Raw genomic sequence first — 16,614 nt, forward strand, 5'->3', positions numbered from 1 at the left:
TCACTGTAGTCACATGTGCCTTACAGCTTACACAGACTCTAGGCAGATTCTATATTGTGCCTGGGATAATCATGAGTTATTATCCATCATGGACATACCTTACATAGTAATGCCCTGTGTGATGGGACTGGAGTATTGTGTTATGACTTTTACAAGCACAAGACCTGAGTTCAACCCTCATATTATCATTATCCTTTATTTATAAAGCACTAACACATTATGCAGCACTGTGCATTAAATAATAATGGGTTAGAGAATACAATCTAGGAACCGTCACAAAACATAACACAGGAGAAGAGGATCCTGACGAAATACCACGAGAGTTGGTAGCCAGTTCAGTGCCATGTTTCTGCTATTTTCTACTATATTGCACAATTTATTTTCTATTAATTAAGCTTGTGTGTGAGAGACACACTGGGCTCTCCTGTATTAGGCCCAGTTCACATTGGCATAAAAAATGCTTTGTTTAGCAGAACTAAATGGACTGGAACCTAACAGAGATGAGTGGATTCTATGTAAATCAATAGAACCTATTCACATTGCTCCGTTGGAATGGATCCATTTGGCACATCCAGCCAAGTGGACTGCAATAAATCCAGAGCGACGGACTAGTCACATTGACCAGGCGCTACGGAATGGAGGGTCATGGATCAAAAACTGATGCCCAATAAAAACTGATCCGTTTCGCAACATGAAAACCACAGATCTATGCCATGTTCAGGCTGCTTGAGTATAAACTGAGATTCCTTAGATAAACGTGATATTCCTTAGTATTTTTGCCATTGTGTATCTTCCCTCCAATATAGTGTGGCTAATGTGTTTCCCCCATCCCCCCTTACATTATGCAGAGTGGGCCCTCTTCTATGCTTGCACACTGTGTAGGCTCCCAATGTCACGACACACATGGAGAACCTCAGGAGAGATGCTGCCGCACAGAGGTAGGGGAATTGCACAGCAAGCAGAGTGGACGACCCCATGATAGACAAGTAATACTGCTCTACTGTGGCTGCTCTGCATAATATAAGAGTGATGGGGGAAAAGTTGCAGAAGAAGCAGGTGGGTGGGGAAGGTACAAAATGACACGTGTCCACCACAGGCTGGGGAAGGTACACAATACTTTGAGTTAAAAATATACATTGGCCGCAATGCATGCTTGCTGAAGTAGGTCCCCTCTATGCTCCCTCCCTAACCTCCAACTTTGGGCTCCCAGCCACTTCCAGAGTTCCTTTGAGTCTAGGTATGATGATCCTATCGGCATTCATATTGATTGATAGCTGGCATGTTAGAAGTAGCAGTCTGGGTTTCTGCCCTAGGCTTATCCTCGAGTCAAACACTTAAATACCACAGTTTATATTCAAATTGGTTTATATCAAAGTAAATATGGTAGATACAGTCTTGATTTCCAGTATATCCTTTCTCATTTTACATGGATAACACACTCTGGGTCTCTGCAGACACTCCTGAGGTTGCAGTGAGCTGGCCTGTGCCAAGCTCTACATACAGTCAGCTGCTACATTAGGCAATTTGCGTTCACCCATACAGTCTTCATGTCTCTACAGGGTATAGATCTAATTTATGGCAACCTAAACATGAAGTGAATAATGCAGAAGATGAAAGAGTTGTTAACAATTAGAAAAAAAGGAAATAAGAAAAAGTAATGAAGACTATACAGGCACCATATTCTGAGTAGAAAATATGTGATTTAAAGTGTATTTATGATTGTGTGCTTAAAATAATTTAAAATGATATTTTATTTCAGATTTGCATTTACCAGATCACTTGGGAGATTATTCGCTGAAAATTGCACCATTAGGGTCCTTTTCCACTGCAAAATGTTTTTGACCAATTTTGATGTGCGCTTTTTGTGCATTTGCGTTTTTCTGATTGGCAAGTGTTGTCTCGATTTTTGAAAACAGATACTAGTGGTTAAATCAATACAAAACGCAAACGCATTTCTATGCGTTTTTCATGAGTTCCTATACTTTACATTGAAATGCAAAATGCATCATAATCGCACAGACATGCATTTGCGTTTTTTTTAAATCGGAACGCAGCAGTGGAAAAGGCCAACCAAGATTCTTATTTTAAACAGGCTGCACTTAAGAATCAGCAAACGCATGCGTTTTGGCAAAAATGCAGCCAGTGCAAAAAGGGCTCTTAGTGGCAACCTTTACAGACCCTTCAGTAATAACTACACAAGAGTAGAAGCAGATAATGCTGAAAAAAAAATTGCACCTCTGCCCCTTGGTAACAAAACAGACTTTCTCAAAAATTCATTTCACTCCACTACAAGCTACATAATCTCTGTGGCTAGTTACCATCCAAACCAATCTTTCTTCATTGCTTCAAGTGACAGTTTATCTGCAGGCATTGTATAGACATGCTGCTCTATTTTGCGAGGGGAGGGGACATCCCACTGTGAGCTGCTGGAAAGGAACATAATAGAAATCATCCAAGCATTTCCCAGCTGTAAGTATTGCTGGGGAAGACACCTCAAACATAGGGATAGAATGACTCATAGTAGACTGTCAACTGAAACAATCACAAAACAATTTATTTTAGTTATGAAGGTCTTCTGCCTCACATATTGTGATTCTTGTGCCAAATCATCAGCTGCACAGTTACCTGTATTAAACGTGATAAATCCCCATTAATCACTCCAGTACCTGTTAGTTTGTCATCGCGTTGTGTTGCAGGTCCATCAGGCTGTCGTATTTTCTCTACAGGACATGATTAACATTACGGGTTGCGGGTGTGTTACTAATGGCTTGGGATACTGATGACACTTATCTGTGTGCTGCACTTCCAATTGTGTTTTTTAACTTGTAGAAAATAGATGAATATTTTTCCAATAAAAATATCTAAAAAAAAAAAAAGGTTTGTGCACTTTCATATTAGAATTAAAAAAAAAACAAAAAAAAAAAAACAGGAAGAGTCTCGTATGAATATTACAAGTGACATGTATTTCATTGATGATTTTGTGAGGGAATAGATAAAACAGGACAGCAGCAGGTAAAACAGTAGCAGTCTTCCCAGAACTGTCACCCATCCTCTGCTGCTGCCCTGTGTAGAGAGGGCACACACTAATCCAGGCATGGGCAAATTCGGCCCTCCAGCTGTTACGGAACTACAAGTCCCACAATGCATTTGCCATTATGAGTCATGACTGTAGCTGTCAGACTCCTGCAATGCATTGTGGGACTTGTAGTTCCTTAACAGCTGGAGGGCCAAGTTTGCACATGCCTGCACTAATCAATCCTACCACTGAGCTTAAAACAAATATGAAAATGTTCCACGAATAAATGTCTAATGTCTGGACAAGAATGCTTTTCTGCTCTCCATGCACCCCACCTAAACGCCTTCTGGCACTCAGGACGAGAAGTGGCTGGGGGAGGAAACTGAATTCAGGATGCACAATTGCTATTTTGCTAAGAGAGGATGCTATTTCTGTGAATGGCCATTACCATACTGCTAGTTTACACAAACAGTCGTTACTGCTGCTATCTCCTTATGTTCACTGGTGTAGCAATAAAAGAAGCAGAGGTTGTGACCAGGGCCACCATCAGAAATGTTTGGGCAACATATTGAGCAAAGCTACTGGGCTCCCCTCCACCCCCACATGGAAAATCACAATCTTTGAAGGCCTGAACACACTAACGTCTGTGTGTGCACTTTTTATGTGCTCCCATTGGTGGGAGGTTCTAACCATGCTGTTTGTTAAGATGGTAATTGCGCTTGCGTAGAACAATCCCAGCTATGGTAGCACTATGCAGGAAGTGTGCGGCCCGGAACAGCACATGTGCAGTGCCCGCAATCCAGCTGGATTGTGCAGACTTCACAGGAGCACAAAGGATTGGACTGGAAGGGTATCGAGGGAGCTGACAGTCTACAGGGGGCTGGAAGGAGCCCCAAGTAAGCAAAACTCCTTTTCTCACATTCTTCTGAGGTATACTTTAATCACTAACTGACTAAGGAAACTCCTGGATGAGCCCCCGGCACTTCTTGCCAAATTAATGGGCAGCCAGAAGGACAGGCACAGAGTGCAGCTGGGGCCCTAGATTCACTTGAGCCCCACACAGCCGTCCCTTCTGTGATGCCCTGAAGATGGCCCTGGTTTTCGCTGCTTCTAGGCCCCTAAACCGAAGGGGCCCACATGGGGAGTGGGGGGGAAGGGGTGCTTCAGTCTTTATTGGTGCTGTGCACTGATAATTATCTCTATATGTGCTTTCAATAGGGGGTTAACATTAACACAGGGCTGTGGAGTTGGAGTCGGAGCAATTTTGGGCACCTGGAGTCGGAGGTTTCATAAACTGAGGAGTCAGATGATTTTTGTAACAAATCCTTAGTTCTGGTAAGTATTAGACTTGGGAGTCGGAGTTGAGGAGTCGGAGTCATTTTGGGTACCTGGAGTCGGAGTTGGTGGTTTCAAAAACTGAGGAGTCTGAGTCAGATGATTTGTGTACCAACTTCACAGCCCTGCATTAAGATACCATTTTTTCCCTATGCTTACAGCCCTTGTCCTCGGAAAGGTGGGAACGTGTTCTGTACCATGTGATTAACTTACATACAGTGCTGGGGATGTAAGACTTGCACTGGGACTCACGGCTCTGTAAATACACTACTGCTTGTGTTACTGTTAGCAGATATCCAGCTACAATCTTAGATCCCAAGGGAAAGTTATATTCATCTGTGTTGTCTTCTCCCCCAAAGTCATCCCCGAAGCCCTTCTAGGTGGCGGCTTTGGGAGTTTAGCCCTTCCCCCTGGAAAACCCGCTGTCTTCTTTATCTATAGAAAGAGGAACCAGGCGGCACTTTTTTTCAAGGGGCGTGGCTACGCTTTGGAAACGACTTAGGGGGAGAAGACAACACAGGTATATATTACTTTTCCTTACAGGAGGACCCTTTCATCTTATAATGTGACTGGATATCCCATTTACAAGGCAATATTTACTACACTTTTTAATCTATTTAAGGCCGGGTCCCACGGCTGGCATCTAATTTAGCTGATACTAAGCGCTTTTTCTGCTACTGCGCAGAAAAGCGTTTGGCATTGGTTCCCATCATTTCATTGAGTTTTGTGCCCCTATGGTAAACGCATTCAGATGAACACTTCCATTCATCCCAATGCGGGACACGGTGGATACCTGTGCTAATCAATGTGGACGGACACTGGCAGTTGTCCATCTGAACTGGCCCTAAGAATGCAGTGGTGTTAAAGGGAACCTAAACAGAGGCATATGGATGTTTCCTTTTAAACAATACCAATTGCCTGACTCTCCTGCTGATGTCTTTAGTTGCAGTAGTGGCTGAATCACACACCTGAAACAAGCATACAGCTAATCCAGTCTAACTTCAGTCAGAGCACCTGATCTGCATGCTTGTTCCGGGGCTGTGGCTAAAAGTAATAGAGGCAGAGGATCAGCAGGAGAGTCAGGCAACCGGTATTATTTTAAAAGAAAAAAAATCCATATCCTTCTCAGTTTAGGTTCCCTTTAAAAACCATTACCCCATAAAATTATGGATTTCGTTTTTTGTTCGCTATAAAATCTAAACATTTTAATTCTGCTATTATAAATAAATGACAAATGGAGCGAGGAATGAAGCAGTATTTTATTGATATAGAGGTTATGGCTATTGAAGAGTGTTTGCTGGACCATTAAAGATATTAAACTAGATTCCAGTGATTCATTATTCTACGTATAAAGTCTGACTGGACAAGAAATGCTGCTAGAGAACAAGAAAAACTGTTTCACTCATTCTACCCATGGAGAACACTACATGATTGAATTCAGCATTAAAAACTTGCAGTACTAATACAAATATGGGGTGCATCTCTCTATTAACATCCTGCTGACCATAAAGAGAACCAGTCATTATCAGGCTCTTGCAATTCATTGTAATTGTGAAGGCTTAGGATGGAACCAGGCGTGGATTTACCTCACAGGAGCCTATAGGCACAGATGTTCTGGCACCTCAGCCTTCGCCTTGCATGAACCTGCAAACCCCACCGAACTGCACCGCAAGTGTGCTGGCTGACCCAGCTGTCACTTCTCCCTTACTTACCACGCCTGTCATAGTAACTACAGGTGTCCCTTAGTAGTAGGTAGTCAGGGGAACCTCAGTATTAAGTAGCAACAAGTGCCTTTTAGTATTAGGTAGTCAGAGGAAAATCAGTATTAGGTAGTTAGAGGTGCCCATGACTGAAGGGAGATTTGGTTGATGGAATGCTAAGTCAGGTGAGTAGCCGCTTACTTACGCTCTGATCGGGACTCTGAATAGGGAATGAGGGATGAAGCCGCCTCTTCATCATCAGCGCCTGTAGGCACATGCCAACAAAGCCTTATGGTAAATCCGGCCCTAGATGTGACCCACAGACAGAAGATAGTGGTTTGAAAGGCTATATGAGCACTACTTCATCTAAAAAAATCAATTCCATTTGTATTAATTTAGCACATGGGTATCAAACTCAATGACGTAAAGGGCCAAAATCTAAAACATAGTTTAAGTCGCAGTCTCAAACTAAGTGGCATAACTCAGTGACCATAGGGGCCATACCTCTCCTTTCTGCAGAGTAAAGCAGTGGAGCAGTACAATATTTACCTGCTCCAGTGCTGCTTTGGGTCTCCTCTGATCTTCCCGACAGCCACATGATCTATGCTGGATACCTCTGGCTCAGAAAGCACAGAGCATACAGCTCCTGGGAAGAACAGAAGGGACCTGATGCATCGGTGAAGCAGGTAAATATTACACTGCTCAACTGCTCTACTCTGTAATGTGGGGAGAGGGTGCCGGAGGGGAAAAGTCAGTAGGTGTTTGGGTGTGTGTGTTTTACCAGTCATGCACGAGGGTTTGTATCCCAGGAGGGGGCACCCTGCTAATTTTGCTGGGGGGTGGGGGTCCCATGTTTTGTTGCTTCTTAGCAGTTTTCTCTTAGAAGATTTGTATTTTCTATCATGAGAGCAAGGATCATACATAATATTCTCAGTCTGGTGAATGAGGTATACTTGCTCATGAAATATTTATATCTGCCCACATAAGACTAAAACATCTTGACTCAGGTAATACCCGAATGATTAAACATTTGTACAAACATTCTGAGAGGTACAGTTCTGTTGCTATGGTGAGGGAAGGAGGGATGATGGCACAGTGCAGGACGGAACTGCTTCCAGCAGTAGGCATAAGGAGGGGAACAATGTGCTTGGCTAAGAATATCTGGCACTCTGGATTTCTTGGCTGCCGCACAGGGGGAAGCTGTACACGTGCCAAATACTTGGCAGAGACGGCTGAGAGTACTCTAACATGTGTCTTAGAATAACTGTGCATAGTTTTCTTTCTTGCACAGTTAGTCACAAAGATATCACCTAAATTGACGATTGTTGGTTTGGTGTTGCCAGCTCTACTACATGACTAAAGGTGCTCATACATTACTTGATGGGACAGCAGATTTGGCCTTCAACATCTGCACACAGATTTCCAATACATTTCAGCACAAAATCTGTAAACCGTAAAGCAATTGTATTCATTATGTCATCTTCAAAACAGTTCCTCTTTAAGTCTATTTTCATATCTGAAATGTCTTTGTTAATATCCCCCAAATGCTTCCATAATAGTAGTAGATATGTTACCTCCACCATCATCTTTATAAAGGTGCCCACTAATGTTCCAATCTTTGTTGTCCAATCTTACCACTTCTATGGAATATAAGGGACTGCCTATATATTTACTCAATTGACCCTTATGGTGGCAACTAATGATCCAATCTTCTTCATCCAATCTTACCAAATGTATGTAGTAAAAGGGTAAATTAAGTGAATATATTGAATTGATAATTTAGGCAGTTCCCTTATACTACATAGAAATGATAAGATTGGATGAAAAAGATTGGATGAAAAAGATTTGATTATTAGTGCCCACCATATAGATTTTGTAAGATTAGACAAAAAAGAATGATCCATTAGTGGCCACCATAAGAAACTCTTGTGTGAAGTAAACCCAACCGCTGTGCATCAGTTCAGCTGCTCGGTTCCTGCGTCAGTGTGGGCGGTTTCTATGGCAGTGCACCACTTCCTGGGGCTGGATCTATTTGCATAGTTGCTTGCACGTGGATCAAACTCCAGGGAAAGAGTTGGACCAATGTTCTGTAATATGCACAGTACAAGTCTGTTATCAAGGTGGCCGAAAAGAGGCATTAAAAATGTCCTTTTTTTAATGATGACATTTCTACCAGGTGGAAATCTACTTTAATTATGCTGGCTTCTAACAATATGTTAAATGTCAAAATGGGCTTTACGCTCCAGAGATGTTCTCAGATAAAGCAAATGAGTATAAATGTAATATTTCTAAAGGATACTAAAATGCATTTTCATGTAGATGGTAATCAACATGTTGCTATAGTAACACAGAACTTTGGCCAAAATGTTTTTTTTAGACAATCTAGTAAAGGAACCTTCATTCACATTTGTATGGCCCTGTTGGAAAGATGACTTTTCCCTGTGGAGTCACTGGAGGAGGAGGGGAGAAGAAATATTTTCAGCAGAGGCATGATCATCAATGACACAATAAATAAACCCCGGGCCATTAACTCTGGACTTCCTGGGTTTCCTACTGAATGACACCAGTTCAGTGTATAAAAACAAGACATATGCAGAGCAGCATTTTTTCCTGAGAATATATAACATGGGAGCAAAACAGACTGTGTGACTGTGTGTGAGTGTGACTGTTTGTGTGTGTGTGTGACTGTGTGTGTGTGTGACTGTGTGTGTGTGTGTGTGTGTGTGTGACTGTGTGTGTGTGTGACTGTGACTGTGTGTGTGACTGTGACTGTGTGTGTGTGTGACTGTGACTGTGTGTGTGTGTGACTGTGTGTGTGTGACTGTGTGTGTGTGACTGTGTGTGTGTGTGACTGTGTGTGTGTGACTGTGTGTGTGTGTGTGTGTGTGTGTGTGTGTCTGTGTGTGTGTGTGTGTGTGTGTGTGTGTGTGTGTGTGTGTGTGTGTGTGTGTGTGTGTGTGTGTGTGTGTGTGTGTGTGTGTGTGTGTGTGTGTGTATTTTACACAATAATATTTTGAATAACCCAGTCATTTGGAAACACAAGCTCTTTAAGGGGATGCTCTTGATGATTGATTGCCATGTCAGCTGAACCCACACCTCTCTAAGAATAGCTTTTCCTGGCTTAAAGGGAACCTTAACTGTAAAAAAAAAAAAAAAGTGTTTTACTTACCTGGGGCATCTGCCAGCCCCCTGCGGCCATCCTGTTCCCTTGCAGTCACTCATGGCTCCTCTGGTCCCCCGCTGGCAGCTAGTTCAGTTTTTGCCGACTGGGAGTCGTCCGGCCGACATGCGTACGTTTTTACGCATCACTGCTGGTGCAGGAAGCTAGTGCAGCCATCAACATGTACATTATTACGCATTATGGGTGTAATGCGTAAAATTTTAGCCATGAGGAGCGATGGCTGCAGGGGGCTGGTAGATGCCCCAGGTAAGTAAAACTCAATTTTTTTTTTTACAGTTAAGGTTCCCTTTAAGACTGACTGGGAGTGAGCAGGCAGCTTGAGTTGCTAAAACGTAAAAATGGGGCTATAAATTGGAGCGACAGGTATATTTAATTCATATAAAATAAAGTCCATTAAATGTATACGTTATGGCCAAAGCCAGAAGTGTGGCCAGATTGGCCGGCCAGTGTGGGAAGTGGCCAAGAGATGTGGCCAAAGTCAGATGTAAGAGAATACATCGTACCTTGTCTCGTGAGGTGACAAAAAAAAAAAGTTTTCTTCAGAATGTGCGACCTGTAGGCCTATGCCTAACACTAACCTTCACTTCTCTAGTGCCTAACACTAACCTTCACTTCTCTAGTGCCTAACACTAACCTTCACTTCTCTAGTGCCTAACACTAATTCTCACCTCTTTGGTGCCTATCACTGACATTTAACTCTCTAGTGCCTAACACTAACCTCCCCTCTGCTGTTCCTACCCCTAACCCCCAATCTTCTGTGCCCACCACTAACCTCCCCTCCTCTTTAGATTCAGTCATGTCCAAGAAAGTGACACTACACAAGGCAAATAGTGAAATGACAAGTAAGCCATTCTGCACATTGGCCAGCCAATGTTGGACTTTGGCTGGTGTTGTAACATCTAAATTGCCATTCTGAGAAATGTCCAGCCTGTACTTTGGCCGTAACTTACATTAAACGACTGTGTGTGAACTTCAGCTTTTACACAAGATGACTGCCTCACGCAGCAGAACAGAAGAGCACATGGATGATGCTGTACTGAAGTGCATGGGGTACGAATAACATGACTGGCGCAGCTTGTTGTCAGTAGTGTATTGCAATACGAGAAAAGCTCTCTGGCTATTATAATGCACTGGACCCCAGAAGGCTGTCTATCAGATTAACACTTAGATTTCATAAGAGTTTACATTCTGGCAGGAAGTAGGTTCGGCTGGTGTCAGGTTACAAAAAGCAGAACACTATGATCTCTCGGACAGCTGGCGCTGCAGATCCACGACTTGGCTGTCTCCATGAGCTTTGGCATTCTCCAACAGAACCTAGAGGAAAGGGCAAGAACATCAAGAGGCAGTTTATTACTGGAGATCATCTTTCAAAACACAAAGATGAGATTGATCTAGGAAACTGCTGACTGACCAAATGACAAATATTGAGTATGGCACTGTTTACACACCAAGCTAAAGAAATCACGAGATGACTTTTGCCACTAAGCAATGGTCACTGTGGGTGAACATGTTTATCGGTAAAACAGAGCAGACCTGGGGAAAAGGCCCAATAAAAAATAAATGGATTCTCCTCTATTCCTGCTCCTGATATGGATTCCCTGTTGCAGCAAGGACTGATGGTGCAGAAATAAGCCAAGCAGGATGGCTGTGATGGAGCCCCCTACCCCTCGTGACCATGCCCTCTGCCTACCCCTCTCACCCAGACTGCCCCACCTTTCCCACTTGTGCTCAGGCTGGAGGCAGAAGTTCCCACAGTCAGAAAACCTTGCAACCTGCTGCGTGTGACATCACTGCTTGCATATATGCACAGTCACAAGGAGACATGACGGACATGCAGAGAGAGGGAGGTTGTGGAGACTCTCTGAAGCTATGTAAGTGGGGGGAGTGACTGTAGGCCTGCATCCTCACTGTTTAGGGTGATGGAATAGGGGGCGGTATTGGTTAAGATAGCCATAGACCAATGAAAAACTCTGATCAATAAAGAGCAGATTCATTCGTTTTGTTTGAATCTGCCCACAATGTACTGTTTCACCATTAAAATGAATGAACATGTTAAATTTCAAGGAGGAAAAAAAAATCATCCAGAACAACTGCAAACATGTAAAGTTCACATGACCCCGAGAGGGAGCTAAATCAAAACCTCTGTGTCACAGTTAATTAACCAACTGCCAGCTTACTGATCAGCAGCTACTGGGTTTGATTGGCGTTATTTTAGGTTCATGGAGACATTTTGCTCATAACTGATGGGCTGTCAGTGCTGTTAGTGGTGGTTTCATACTGTATTGGGCAGCACAAAGCCACAGTAGTGAAGAATTGAGAGAACATAGTCAGATTTCGTTAGAAATGTGCTGATAATCCTTGATCAGTAAAGCAATTGGGAAATATTGATGGCATCAGACCATTCTTAAAGGGAACCCAAGGTGAACCTCAAGTAAGAAAGAAAAGTCATACTTAGTGAAGAAGAGGGAAGCCTCTGGATGCTGTAGAGACTTCCCGTGTTCTCCTCGCCACTGCTCACTGGAACCCCCCTCTTCAGGCAGGAGCACGGACATAATGCGCTCACGCAAGCATGGCCACCTCTACACAGTAGCACAGGGCTGGCTTACGGTGCAGGCGCAGTACGGCTACGCTCGTGCCTGAAGGGGAGGGTCTGCGCTTGGCAACAGAGGCCCATAGGACAGCATGGGAAATCTCTATAGAATCCAGAGCATTCCCTCTCCTTAGGCAAGTATGTCTTTTTTAACCCAAGGTTTGTCTCTAGTACTCTTTAAGCTGCCTATGGTCAGGAGGGTGCATTCAGATTATTACACCCCCTGGATGACCACTAAGAGCCAGGCATAAAGCTATAATGTCACCTCTAGATGGTCTGACCACGTAATAGGTTTTTTATGCCTTCCAACATTGTTCTGTTAGCAATATGTCAGAAATGACACGAGTTATTCTTTGTCTTGGTGGAGAGAAGAGCTGTCAGGCTGCGTTATAAGCCTTTCTGTGAACGTCTGATCATGTCGCATTAGAGTGACAATGTTAATTAATGTTTTTTCCCCTAGTACAAATGACATGACGGGAACAATCAGGGAAACCAAGAACATTGACTTACATCTATTAACTGATCATCGTTTTTGGCGTGCAAATGTCTTAGGAGATACCAGCGGGCGACAGCGGCAATCGTCTCGCTGCATCCACTTTGGTAAACCACTTTCTCTAATAACTGGCGGGTTTTCCTAATGACAGAAAAGAGGAAATAAAACACAAACTGATTAACCATTCATGGGCTCGTTAGAATTCAATTATGCCGCTTTCAAAATCCCTGCTTGCTCTGCTATAAACAAAAACTACTTCAGTTAACTATGAATTTAATTAAAGTCTATAGCCAACACGATACCATGTAATACTAATAATACTACTATTACAGAACCGGTGAAAAAAAAAATTGAATACAACATTGTAAATAAATCAAAATATGTAGTGCAATAATAATGATGTTCATGTCAGTTTGGTCATTGTTCTCTGCAGCCTGTCATACAAATAGCAAGGATGTGCAAGCATCATTTGAACATGCTGGGGCTTACATATCAGCAGGGACGTTTTTAGGGAGACATTCCAGGCCATTGCCGGGACTGCCATTGGTCGTAGGGGGTGCCATGCCCCTGAATTAGGCTCCAATCCTGAACAGAACCCTGCCTCAAAAGGAATCCAGCCTCCCGCAAGTGTTTGATTACCTGTTTCTACTGTGTGCAGCAGCAGGAAGTTCGGTGTCCTGAAAAGCAGCAGCATTGCCAGTCCCTGGAGAGCTGACATCACAAGGTCCAGATAGTGTAAGTTGCAGGCACCCTTCACTGTGTCCCCCTGTGCCACCTCTACCCCCCATGCTTCCTTCTGTCCCCCAGTGCCTCCGTGCGTCTCCTTCAGTCCCCTGTGCCACCTCTGCCTCCAGGCGTCCATCTGTCCCCCTTTGTGACTCCTCCTGTCCCCCTGTGCCTTCTTGTGCTACCTCTGCCCCCCTGTGCATCCCTCTGTCCCACCTAGTATCTATATCTGTCCCCATTTGTGCCACTTTCTGTACCACTCTGTGCCTCCCATGCATCCTTCTGTTCCCTGGTGCTACCTCTTCCCCCCTGTGCAATAAAGAACATAGCGCAGCAGAAGCTGTGCTCCACCTCCCTGCTGGAGTGCAGCACTGTGCCTGTGAGACCATCCTGTGTCCTGCTCCCTCTAGTGCTGGCATCTCCCTCTCCTCATGTAGTAATGCTGTGCCTCCTTATATGGCACATGGTTTTTATTCACCAGTGTGTGTGTGTGTGGTTTTTTTTTTAGTGGGGGCGGGGATGGAACAGGACTTCTTGCCTGGGGTGACAAAAAAGGCTGGAAATGGCCCTATCAGACAGAAGCCAACTACCTATGCATGCTTAGTTACCCATCAGACAGAAGTCACCTACAAATGCATGATTAGATCAGAATCAATTTTATTTGCCATGTACAATGAATTATTTGTGGTTCACATGGCATAGGCAAGTACATAGACAGGCAAAACAGATGCGGTGGCAGACAAGACAGACATTTACAGGTGTACAAGGTACATAGGCATTTACCAGGAATTAAACAGTTAGAGCCAGCCTGTGGGGCCTACGTAAAGTCATTTAGTTCAAGAAGGTTCAAACCGGCTGTGTGGCTGTATCGACCTGTGTGCTGTAAGGATCAAAGAGCGGTTGAGAGGTTTCCCTGACCTAAGAGAGTACTCCACTAGTTTAGCAGTGGAACTGCTTGGGGGAAGGAGTTTCTGCATCTGGTGGTTTTGGATGGGATAGTTCTATTGCGGCGACACGACGGGAGGAGATCAAAGTAGTGACTGCCAGGGTGGGAGGGGTCACTAGAGATCCTGGTGGCCCCAGTATTCATCCTAGCAGAGTGGAGGACATTAAGAGGTGGCAGTGGAGATCCGATAATCCTCTCCGCATCAGTAATTATTCTCTTCAGCTTATACCTGTCACTGGCCGTCGCACTAGCATACCAGACAATGACTGACGAACAAAGGATGGACTCAATGGTTGTGGTGTAGAAAGTGATCAGCAGCAGATTTCAGTCGACGCAGGAAAAACAACCTCTGCTGAGATTTCTTCTGAATTTTGGAGGTGTTCTGCCCCCATTTTAGGTCATTGGTGAGGGTTGTGCCAAGGAACCGCACAGATGGTACCCTAGAGACTTCGGTTTTGCCTATGAGGATTGGTTGGAGGGGAGGGGGGTGCCTCCTGAAATCCACAATCAGTTCGACAATCTTTGCTGCTTTGAGTACAAGGTTGTTATCTCTGCACCAGTTGCAGATTCTCTCAACTTTGCTGCGGTACTCGTGCTCTGCGATGTTGCCAATGAGGCCGATAATGGTATTGTCATCCGCTAATTTTGTACAGCAGATCATCCGCAAATTTGATGACCATCACAGAGCCAGCGGTTGAGGTACAGTTGTTGGTGTACAAGGAGAACAGGAGTGGGGGACAGTACACATCCTTGCGGAGCACCAGTATTGGTGGTTCTCACGTTACCCATCAGACTGAAGTAACCTACACACGCATGATTCAATAGCGCAGCACGTTCTTAAAGGGACAGCTCTGAAATACCTAAAATATTACCTTTAAAAAAATAGTGTGCATAGATATACATAATATGCAAAAAACATATTGGTCCAGTACTGGGGAGGTGCACAGCTCTATAATAGTGCAGCTCCTGTGTTGGTCACCCCTTGCTCTGCTTGGTCAAACTGACTAGAGGGGCATAGAGAGACCATGGTGAAATAGTGCCGTTGATTCCCCCACCATCCTTGGTCTGGTGCAGTTTTGTGGCTTTTTTGTATTGGTCTCCCCAGGCCTTTCTGCACGTTATTTTTTTCTCTCACACAGCAGTTGGCTGAAGAACAGGTCTGGATGCGAGTTCATATTTTGGTGTGCTTGGTGTGGAGCATGGGGATTACAGATGATCAATGAGATGCAAATATTTTCTCCTTGCATTCACATTTGATGTAAATGCTACGCAGCTTGAACTTGGACCAATAAAAACTGGCAGGAAGTTATTCTGTTTGGTATTATTTCATGAAATGTGAATGCAAGGATAAATAAATTGCATCTCATTGATCATCCCTAGTGGTGATTTGTAGCAGGTGTGTGGAGAGGACTTTCATGGCTCTTTCTGGTTCAGCCACACCCAGGATCAGAGAAGGTCTGTGATAATATTAGGCCCAATGCAAGTTAATGGCTTTGGTTCCATATTATAGTCTTTCTGCTAAGTGGATATGGGAGGATGAAATATAGATGGCAGCTGGGCCCTTGACACCTAGTAGGCCCTAGGCCCCTGCCTAGATTGCCCTTGTGGGTGAGCCTGCTCTGCCCAGAATGCGTTAATTTGAAGGACTGGAATTCTGCCACATCTCCCACCACTCTATAGTGAGCCACTTCCTGGTTAACACATTATATAGAAGTAAAGGATTGCTGCAAATATTACAGACGAGCAAAGCATAAAAATGCATTTTCTTTGCTCCCACTATAGATAGGAGAGACTAGCTACAATGTATAGAGAACGTGAGTCAGATGCAGAAGCACATATATTAGTCACAATCTGCATTGGAAGATGTTATTATGTGATCCAGGATACAATCAGTGCATTAACTAAAATGGAAGGCAAACTAGGGCTTTAAATAGATACAGCCCATTTTTAGTTAAAGACGCAAGCCAATGCAAAAACTCCTAAGTCAGCTTTATATGTTTAGTCTAATGAATAGACATTACTAACATTTTGAGGCTATATTATTCGGTGCTGCTATGATCTGTCAGAGAAATCTCCCATTTACTGCAATGCATCACAGTGTGTGCCAGAATGAGATCACAGATGGCCGGTGCTGGGGTGTAAGTGTAACACAGAACTGCGAGCACTAGTGTGAAGACTACCGCCAGCTGTCAGCTTCCTCCTAGCGTATCACTGGAGACATGTACATAGCGGTTAGTGCGGCCGTCATGGAAATCACAGCATGAGGAGATATGTAGATGAGGCCGGTTATCAGCGTGTGTCAGAGCATACAATGTCAGAGACGCTAGATACGGAGAGAGAAACTCTGCACTAATATTGGGCAACCACATTTGAATTCCTAGCGTCTTCTTTGCTCCATGTATTACTTATTACTCCGTAAATGCATTTTATCTGTTATGGTTCTCCAAGCAGACATTTCTGTTATTGGCACACCAATGATGAGCTTTTTACAGATCTGTCACCTTGAACTGTAATCTGTGACAGGTTGAGGTTAAATGTTTCCACTGTTTTTTATACAGACACGAGGCTATGAAATGAGAAGCCTGACCTGTTCTATGGAAAGCTGAGGAGGGAGAAGAAACAGGAAA

The 16,614-nt window shown here is 43.8% G+C and overlaps 1 protein-coding gene across 3 annotated transcripts in view; it reads right to left on the minus strand.

Annotated features, from left to right (window-relative positions):
* Positions 1–5,592: 5,592 nt before the first annotated feature.
* Positions 5,593–16,614, minus strand: part of SKIC3 (SKI3 subunit of superkiller complex) — a 244,395-nt gene continuing 233,373 nt past the window's right edge. For all 3 annotated transcript variants that reach the window (XM_068247711.1, XM_068247706.1, XM_068247702.1), the window contains 2 exons: positions 12,333–12,456; positions 5,593–10,546 (listed from right to left, as the gene is read on the minus strand). In XM_068247711.1, the coding sequence (XP_068103812.1) occupies positions 10,469–10,546; positions 12,333–12,456 (202 nt within the window). In that variant the 3' untranslated portion in view covers positions 5,593–10,468. The remainder of the gene's footprint in view (positions 10,547–12,332; positions 12,457–16,614) is intronic.

Source organism: Hyperolius riggenbachi, chromosome 1 (assembly GCF_040937935.1).
Source record: "Hyperolius riggenbachi isolate aHypRig1 chromosome 1, aHypRig1.pri, whole genome shotgun sequence".
Lineage (NCBI taxonomy): Eukaryota > Metazoa > Chordata > Amphibia > Anura > Hyperoliidae > Hyperolius > Hyperolius riggenbachi.